The sequence below is a fragment of the Pseudoliparis swirei genome, chromosome 17 (assembly GCF_029220125.1).
Source record: "Pseudoliparis swirei isolate HS2019 ecotype Mariana Trench chromosome 17, NWPU_hadal_v1, whole genome shotgun sequence".
NCBI lineage: Eukaryota > Metazoa > Chordata > Actinopteri > Perciformes > Liparidae > Pseudoliparis > Pseudoliparis swirei.
In genome coordinates this window covers 1827838-1837657 of record NC_079404.1, presented here as the reverse complement: position 1 = coordinate 1837657, position 9820 = coordinate 1827838, and the positions used below count along the sequence as shown (strand labels likewise).

General features: G+C 46.7%; 1 protein-coding gene across 1 annotated transcript; it reads left to right on the top strand.

Moving 5' to 3' along the window:
* The first annotated feature begins 3889 nt into the window (after window positions 1-3889).
* Window positions 3890-9342, top strand: ccnj (cyclin J). The gene is made up of 5 exons (XM_056436334.1): window positions 3890-4369; window positions 5937-6147; window positions 6218-6517; window positions 7664-7823; window positions 7943-9342. Exons 1-5 carry the CDS (start codon window positions 4301-4303, stop codon window positions 8280-8282), a joined length of 1080 nt encoding a protein of 359 aa, XP_056292309.1. The 5' UTR covers window positions 3890-4300; the 3' UTR covers window positions 8283-9342.
* The last annotated feature ends 478 nt before the right edge of the window (window positions 9343-9820 follow it).

Below are 9820 nucleotides of genomic sequence, written 5' to 3'. Positions count from 1 at the left end.
GTTAATGTGTACATGACTATTCTCTGGTGGTTAATGAAGTCTACAGAGGTGTGTAGAGGCCCATCTCCAGTGTTCTGATGGTACATTGTGTTATCGCCTTAGAAGACTAGCGGAGGGGTAGAAAACCCATTTGTATGTGAGCGCAGCTGAAAACAGTTATGCTGCTGAGAGAAGCTATAAAACTGGCCCTTCTTTGAGCCACAAGAAGAACTACATTAATATTTACAATATAAATCATTATTTATAACCTCATTGTTGTCTTGACTATATTTTATATACATTTTTTAAATTTCTTTTATACATAAAAGTTTAAGTTTTCATGGAAAACACGAAATTCCATTAAAATGACATGAATATAGAGTGACGGGCTCTTCAATATTCACTTCAATAAATCAAGAAAATGACATATTAGAAATAAAACAAGATAGTTTAAAGTATTTCTATTTATATATTTACATTACAATATTGTTCTATGATAATGATGTATTTGGAGATATTGCCTAAAGGTGTTACCTGTTAATAATGAACAAAGGGGGTGGGGGGGCCTCTGTCTTAGAGTCATGTGGTAGTTTAAGAGCCGTGTGTACTTTACAGCTTACACGGCCCAGAGATAACCTGACTTTCTTGGCTCCACATGACCTTTGAGCTGCCAACGACATGCAGCAGACCCCCCCCCCCCCCCCCCCCCCCCAGGTAAGGTATACAGATGAACTACACCCCACCACGCGTTCGCCGGCTTCAGCAGCATCGACTTGAGACTACTACCTCGAGCTAATCACTAATCCGAAAACCAGACTGTTTGCTGTCTCCTCTCTGGTGGTGGGGTGGCTCCCCCTGACATCAGGACAGACAAGTCTCTACATCTTCCTTCGGAGACAACACACACACTTTTTCACCTTATCTCTATTAAACACACATTTAGCACTTCACTTCAGTGATAGCACTTTACTTATGTACTTTTTTTATGGTTCTTATATGTTGAAATGTTAATGTGTATTGTTGTTTGTCTGTTTGTTCTTAGTTTGTACTCTTGAAAACTTATTGTTGTAAGTCGCTTTGGATAAAAGCGTCTGCTAAATGACATGTAATGTAATGTAATGTAACTCATGGAGGATGACACACAGCCCGTACTGACCCAGTGTGATACATCAATGCCTGACATGCCGCTTACATCCCTACTTTCCTCCCAAGTGGGGGGGGGGGGGGTCTGCATTTGAAGCCAACGGGCTCCACTCAGCGGGAGGGAAGACACAGAGAGGACGGCCACCGGCTCGCCCCACGCAGGGCGCCATTCGTTCAGGCCCATTGAGGCCGAGACGACCCACCATCGAGCAGTCGGCATTACCAATCCTCTTAAGACCCCTCCCCCCCCCCCCACACACACACACACACACACCTCCCTGCATGCATGCAGCCACAATCCCCACACTGCTCTTTTTTTGTCATTACCTAAGCATCACATGGCCCCCCTGTGTGTCTATGCTCCCGCACACCCCTCCATGTCGCTCCGACCTATTTGGGTCAGATTGAACGGCGCCGCGCTGCTCGGGGCAAACCGGCCCACTTTGAGTTTGTACCACGCAAACCGATGACCCAGTGACCCAGACGCACACGCGGGTTCCTGTTTCTCCTCCCTGTTGGTCAGATTGGCACCGCGTTGCATTCAGGGCACACGTATACGAGCTGCAGTTCGTTCACAAAAAGCTTTTTTCTTCTCACTTTGTATAACTTGGGGGAAACAGATACACTGAGAGTGAGCTCAGGGGTGAGATGAGGGTGAGATGAGAGTGAGCTCAGGGGTGAGATGAGGGTGAGATGAGAGTGAGCTCAGGGTGAGTTGAGGGTGAGATGAGAGTGAGCTCAAGGTGAGTTGAGGGTGAGATGAGGGTGAGCTGAGGGTGAGCTCAGGGTGAGCTGAGGGTGAGATGAGGGTGAGATGAGAGTGAGCTCAGGGTGAGCTGAGGGTGAGATGAGGGTGAGATGAGGGTGAGCTGAGGGTGAGATGAGGGTGAGATGAGGGTGAGCTCAGGGTGAGATGAGGGTGAGATGAGGGTGAGCTCAGGGTGAGCTGAGGGTGAGATGAGGGTGAGATGAGGGTGAGATGAGAGTGAGCTCAGGGTGAGCTGAGGATGAGATGAGGGTGAGATGAGGGTGAGCTGAGGGTGAGATGAGGGTGAGCTGAGGGTGAGATGAGGGTGAGCTCAGGGTGAGTTGAGGGTGAGATGAGGGTGAGCTCAGGGTGAGTTGAGGGTGAGATGAGAGTGAGCTCAGGGTGAGCTGAGGGTGAGTTGAGGGTGAGATGAGGGTGAGCTGAGGGTGAGATGAGGGTGAGATGAGGGTGAGCTGAGGGTGAGATGAGGGTGAGCTCAGGGTGAGTTGAGGGTGAGATGAGGGTGAGCTCAGGGTGAGCTCAGGGTGAGTTGAGGGTGAGATGAGGGTGAGATGAGGGTGAGATGGGGGTGAGCTCAGGGTGAGATGAGGGTGAGTTGAGGGTGAGATGAGGGTGAGCTCAGGGTGAGTTGAGGGTGAGTTGAGGGTGAGAGAACGAGGCAAACGAGGACAGTGACAGAAGAGTGACATGTACTAAAGATATCAATTTAAAATCAATGGTTTGTCTCCAGTCTCACACACAAAGCTTCTGTCCGTTTATTCCCAGGATAATCTTTATTTAAAGATCCAGGAGTCTGAGTTTAAACCTTAAGAAAAGAAGATAGGGGCAGCTAACGTGGATCCAGTTAATAAACCAAACTAAAGTATGTTTATCACATCCTATAATATATAACTTTGCATCAAATTGAAGAGAAGAGAGATGTTATGTATACTTGTCCGTGGATTTTATTTCCACATAATAAATGTCCCGTGTTTCATTTCTTACATTCTGCAGGATGACATTCTCTATACATGGAGTACATCACTTGTGTTTCCTCCTTCCTTTCTGGAACACTTTCATCCCTAAATACAAAGTTACATCCAAAAACTCAGAGCAGAAACTAGGCCGGCCACCGGTGACCCCTCTGATCTGACCCCAGGGCACCACGCTAAGCCCCTCACGTCCCTCACACACACAACCATCTATCAGGTGACGTCAGTAAGTCCTCCAGGGCTCAGGGTTTAAGGCCTTAGCGATTGAGCCTGTGTCCTCACCTGGTCTAATTCCCCCTTGGGTTGGCTTCTGGCTGCATGGGGCCAGTCGATTGGATGCTGGCGATAGGGGAGGGGAGTAGGGGGGGGATGCTTTCAAGTGCTAATCAGAAACGTTGTACTTTTGACAACAAACAAAAATTGAAACAAACTTTTTGGTGTAAAAGTGACATTCTACCAAAAAAACGGAGATAACTATTTTCGACAATGAATCAAGCGGCGACGAGTTTTGCAAGTGGTAAGATTAATGGAGTCTTCTATTTATTTTATTTATTTACATTTATTTAACCAGGAAAAGCTTCATTGAGATCAAACATCTCCTTTACAAGAGTGTCCTGGTCTGGACAAGCAGAAGCACATTAAATAAAGTTTATATACAACATAAAGAAGTGACAATAAAAAAATTAAAAAAGATAATTTAATTCACAATTTTATAGCAAACAATGTTAACCATAAACATCAATTTTACCACAAGTAATAATAATAACTTTATTTATATAGCACCTTTAAAACAGAGTTTACGAAGTGCTCTACAGAGAAGGCAAAACTAATCTAATGGTAAAATACTAAATAAAGAACAGCAGATAAACCACATTATGGGGAATAAAGAACTGCATACAATGACCAGATCACTTAGAAGCTGTTCTGTAAAAGTGTGTTTTAAGAAGTGATTTAAATAACTTTCTCCAACACAACTACACGGCTTCTTCTTCTTCTTCATCTTGTTGTTCGGCGTCGGTCGTCCCTGCGCACGCAACTTGAAACGTAGTGTTTCCGGGAGCACTTGAACGCAACAGGGGGGTGTTCGCTGAACTCGTGCTGAGCCCAAACAGCCTCCTACTACAACAATGACGAGCGCGAGCGCGTCCCGGCTGCGTTGACTCCGAGCCGGACTCCCGTGGCGCTGCCGGTTCTTCTCCCGCGGACTGCACACCGGGTGAGTCTGCACGTGCGTCTTGTTTTGTTTGATTTGAGAGTTTATGAAACCGACGACGTCACCGGGTGGTCCACTCAGCTGAGCGGCTGTTGCGTGTCCCTGCAGCAGCGGGGTGCAGATCCCCGCATGCGCAGACCACCATGAAGCACTAGTTGCCTGACTGCCCCCTCCCCCCCCCTCGCGTGTTCTGCCCTGCAGGGGGTCTCCAACGCGCCGGGACCAATGGAGCTGGAGGATCAGTGGTGGAAAGGACAACTCGCTGCAGACATCTACCAGGCGCTGCGGTACAAGGTGAGGGACTCAGTGATGGCTGCCAGAGGACAGCTCCGCGACATCAAGGAAGATTGTATTTATATATATATATAATTATTTGTATGTGTATATTTTTATTTATATATATGTGTGTATTATTTATATATATATATTAGGGCTGTCAGCGTTAACGCGTTAATCTATGCGATTAATTTGGCCGCGTTAACGCACTAAAATATTTTAACGCAACTTTGTTTACTTCCGGTGTTCGTTGAAGTTTTTACACTCAAACCGAGTGTCAAGCGCGGCAATGCGGTTTAACACTGTTTCCGTTTTAAAACAATTATTTCCCACGAAAATAAGAAGCAGAAATCAGTTTAACGTGGGTGGCTGAATCAGTCGGGTTTCCTCCTCCGCTCCTTCCTCCCGTCTCCCCCTCTGATACACAGAGGAACGGAGGGGCGGAAAGAACTCGTCACACGAAACCTTCACCGTGATTGGTCAATCCGTTTGTCTGTCAACATTTTGGGAAAAAAACAACCAATGAACACTCAGTAAATCACAAAGGACCTCCCACCTCACAGGTGAGGCTCATTAGCAGCCTGTCAGTCAGAGAGCAGAGAACATGGCGCGAGGACAATGAGCCTCATTGAATAGAGCTGAGATTGTTCTGGAATGTTTGATGTAGAACACGTGGGTATGTGTCATATGCAAACGCCTTTAAAAGGTGAATTTAATTTTTTTGTAAAATGTATAAAATGCCCCCAGCCTCCAGAGGGTTAACAGGACATATGTGAATGTCAGTCAGTTCCCAAGGCCACTGGTTCTGCTGTTCAGTGTTAAAGATGACAGGACCAATGGGGTCTCAATATACTTCTTTTTTTTTACTAATCTGATGTTTCACTGAAGAAACAATTTATCATCCACAATATTAAATACCTCGCTGGCACTTTATAGGTAGGAGCCTCTTTGAAAACACAGCTCTGTGTGAAGTTTGGTCTTTAAAAAGAATGAACTTTTAACTTTTAATTGCGATTAATCGCGATTAATTAATCGCAATTTCAAAATGTGCGATTAATTAGTTAATTTTTTTTAATCGATTGACAGCCCTAATATATATATATTTATATATATTCTTTATTATATTAAATATATGTATTTTAAATATATATTTATATTCCACCCCCTCGTGAATCTGTATTCTATTTGATTTTTGTTTTTCGGCAGAGACAAATCTGATTTTATTTGTCATTTCTAAACTAAAAAAAAAACTCATTAAAAAAAAAACAAGAATCTAAACATTATTTTTTATTTTGTTGTATTTGTATTGACCTTTTATTGTGCGCACCATGTGTTGTGAGAACGTCGGAGAAATATAATTGTAAAAAACATTTTTTGGTTTCTCGGGTTGACCAAACTATTTAGTGGCGGACGTTGTTTTCTGTGAGCACTGAACCGTCCCGTGGGTCACCAGCAGCACGCTGCTGAGGTCACATCTGAGGTCACATCTGAGGTCACATCGTACCCACGCATCAGTCTCCAGTGTGTGCGTGGAGTTCATCTTCACACGTTGGTACCAAACCAAGTGTGCGTGTTGTCTCCACAGGAGCTCAAGCTGCCGTCCTACAAAGGCCAGTCCCCTCAGCTCAACCTGAGGCGATACTTTGCGGACCTCATCGCCATCGTCAGCAACCGCTTCCGGCTGTGCCCCGCAGCCCGGCACCTGGGGGTCTACCTGCTGGACCTCTTCATGGACCGCTACGACGTCACGGTGCAGCAGCTCCACATGGTCTCCCTGTCCTGCCTCCTGTTGGCCAGTAAGTCCACGCGCGGCGGTCTTCTGGCCCCGCGCGGTGTTTCTTTAATGCAACTCTTCTACCACTGCAGGTAAATTTGAGGAACGGGAGGACCGGGTGCCCAAGCTGGAGACCCTGAACAGCCTGGGCTGCATGAGCTCCATGAACCTGGTCCTGACTAAGCAGGGCCTGCTCCACATGGAGCTGCTGCTGCTGGAGACCTTCCAGTGGAACCTGTACCTCCCGACGGCCGCTCACTTCATCGAGTACTACCTGTCCATCGCCGTCCACGAGGGCGACCTGCACGACGGCTGGCCCATGACCTGCCTGGGGAAGACCAAGCTGTACATGGCCAAGTACGCCGACTACTTCCTGGAGGTTTCCTTGCAAGGCGAGTTGCATTCCATGAGGCCTGTTGATGTTTTGGTGTGACGGGCGGAGGTCCTCGAAGACGTTCAATCGGCTCCCAGGGTTTAAACAAAGTTCTGCTTCACTCAATTTATATGAAAAGAAACCGGCAATTTGAGAGTTTATAGGAATGGCGTCATTTTAATTCAACGTTTGTGTCTCGCTGAAGAAATTAAAAGCAAAACAACGACTTCCTTTTCATAATGCAGGATCTACCCAACAAAATATCATTTTTTTCAGTTTATTTTTTAAAGTTTAATATAATAAAATAATTTACAATTGAATACATTTAAATGTTTGACTTGGAGCTCAAACACAACAACAAATCACGTGAATCCCAAGAGGGTCAAAACAGGAGCTAATCTGCTAAGCTAGTTAGCCTTAGCAGGAGTTAAGCTAGTTTTTTGTTCTCTTTCATGATTTGTAATTCATGAAAAATTTACTTTGTTGTGTGGAATAACAAAATGATGACACATGCTGGTTCAGCAAAATGGATTAAAAGATTTTTCAACAGCTGACGACCATTAATGTAGCTGTAGCTGACGCTAGCTGTGTCCGACTCACGAGTCACTTGAAAACCAGGAAAAGTCCTGGAATTATAAAAATGGTTATTTACAGGCCTGGAAAAGTCCTGGAGAAGGAAGAAAAATCCCCAAAGTCCTGAAATGTGTTTATTTAGGCTGAGTTTTAAATAATTAATATGCTTTTAAAAGAATAACGCTCAAAATATAAGCCGGCAAACACTTTGACCTACTCGCTGCAAGTGAACGCACCTTAAATAAAAAGACACAAATGTTTATTCTTTTAATCTAAACTATTGTTTTATTCATTTGAGTCATTTAAGGTGATATTCTGTATGCTTTTGAATTCCCTTTGTTAGTTTAAAGAAGACATTTTCTCACTTTTTCATGTATCCACTGAGATTTAAACAATGTTTGGTCATGGACATTTGGTTTAAAGTCCTGGACACCCATTGGTCGACACGTGTGTGACCCCTGCCTCTTGTGTGTGTGTGTGTGTGTGTGTGGCCGCCCTCACAGCGTCCCTGTGCGCTTGTCGTCGTGACGTTAATGCCGTGATGATCTTCCACATGAGGAAACATCCGTTAAACTCTCCTTCCCTCCCTCAGATCACGGGTTCTTGTGTTTCTCCCCCTCGCTGGTGTCGGCGGCGTGCGTGGTCACCTCCCGCCTCGTCCTGCACCTGTCCCCGACATGGCCGCCCCGACTGCAGCACCTCGCCGGCTACGCGTGGGAGAACCTGGTCCCGTGTGCCAAGAAGCTGCTCATGTGTGTAACGACCCGCCCGCCCGGCGGCTCGGGCAGCGGGACCGCGGCGCGCCGCCGCTCGCACAGTTCACGCGTCGGCGCTCGGCGGATCCTTTCAAAGCTTTTGTTCTGTTCCCTAGAGCTCATGACGGTGACGTCAACGAGGCCAACAAGCTGAAGGGCCCGCAGCAGGGGGGGGGGCCGGCGCCGTACCACGCTGCGGACCAGACGGCCGCCGGGGCCCAGTACCTGCACCAGCCCAGCATGCAGTATCCCCAGCAGGCTCCGCCGCAGCCGGGCCCCGCCCCCCCGACCCACAGGCCCGCCTCCTACCTCGGCCACGCCCCCGCCGACCTGCAGGATCCCAACGCCAACGCGCCGGCCACCGGCGCCTCGCAGGATCCCAAGTCCAGCGTTCCCAACCGGGCGTACCAAGTCGGCGTGCAGTACGGCTGCGCCGCCCCCTGCTTCGACAGATGATGGACTTTCTCAGAATAGAGTCCTTTTTTTTTGCCAGAAGAAGACAAAAGAGATGTAGAGCTGTTCCTCTGGAACACAATGCAACCAAAGAAGAAGAAAAGTGTTTTTAATTTGGAGAGACTTGATCAGATTGGTACTGCACTTTGACCCACGAGGAGGACGCAGCGCGCAAAGCTACGCAACACGCACAAAGCTACGCGCACTAAGCTACGCGCACTATGCAACAAGCGCTACGCAACGCGCACAAAGCTACACGCACAAAGCTACGCAACACGCGCAAAGCTACGCAACATGCACAAGGCTACGCGCACAAAGCTACGCGCGCTATGCAACAAGCGCTATGCAACAAGCACTACGCAACGCGCACAAAGCTACGCGCACTATGCAACAAGCGCTATGCAACAAGCACTACGCAACGCGCACAAAGCTACGCGCACTATGCAACAAGCGCTATGCAACAAGCACTACGCAACGCGCACAAAGCTACGCGCGCTATGCAACAAGCGCTACGCAACACGCGCTATGCAACGCGCTGCAGTCCTCGTCTGGGTTCAGTTTGGGTTCCTGTTTGTTTGAGGGGTCGGGGGTCGATGTCGGGGGTCGATGTTGCAGCGAGAGGCAGAGTTTGCACCACTGTGTTGTGTCACTGTTTAATTTAGCTACAGACCAAAAAGTCTATTTATTTGAGCCAAATTACCTCAAAAGTATTGAATGTACGAAATAGCGCCAACGCCTTCAGCCTGAAGGTTTACGGCCAGTTACAAGAAGAAGTGACTGTTTGTGGTTGAGGTTGGAGAGCACCGTGTTTGGAGGTGTTCTCTTCCTCAAACTTTTCCTTTTTTCTTTTTGTTGTTTTCTCTCTTTTTGTGATTAGTGTCGTTTGTTTAAACTGAGGAGAAAGTCTCAATTTGTTTGCGGAGGAAACGGTTGCTCTGCACCGAGGATGTCAGTCAGTGCTGTGCACTTCCTTGATAGTTTTAAATAAAATACAAATCTGTGCTGGTTGGACTGAGATCTTTGTCTAATTTTCCACTTCCTCAAAATTAAAAGATCGACTCTGTGAGCATCGTGATCTGTTTTCTTACATCCTCGTGTGAACATGTGGAAAAAATGATATACATCAACCTCAATATCCTGTCGTCCGATATAACACCGCCGTTACCTCTGATCTCAGAAAGACGCATTTATTGTAATTGCATTAGATTGTACAAGTGTGCCAAATAAAGTGCCCCACCTGATTCTTTATCTACTGGGCAGCGTCAAGGTATGTTTATACACCTGTTACACAAAAACACATTATTCTTGTTCAGCATGTGAGATGTATGACTTGTGAACCAGCAGCAACCGCAGCCAGTTGACTCAAAAGAAATGTCAAACATATATATAATCTCCAGACCAGTCTGCAACGTCCCCGGTGTCATTCCCCATCTCTCTCTCCCCTAATTTCCTGTTGGAGCACAAAAGCAATGCATCATAAACTAGAATGGGCACTCGGTAGAGTGCATACCTTCGCATAGCACAAGATTGGGCATTGAATT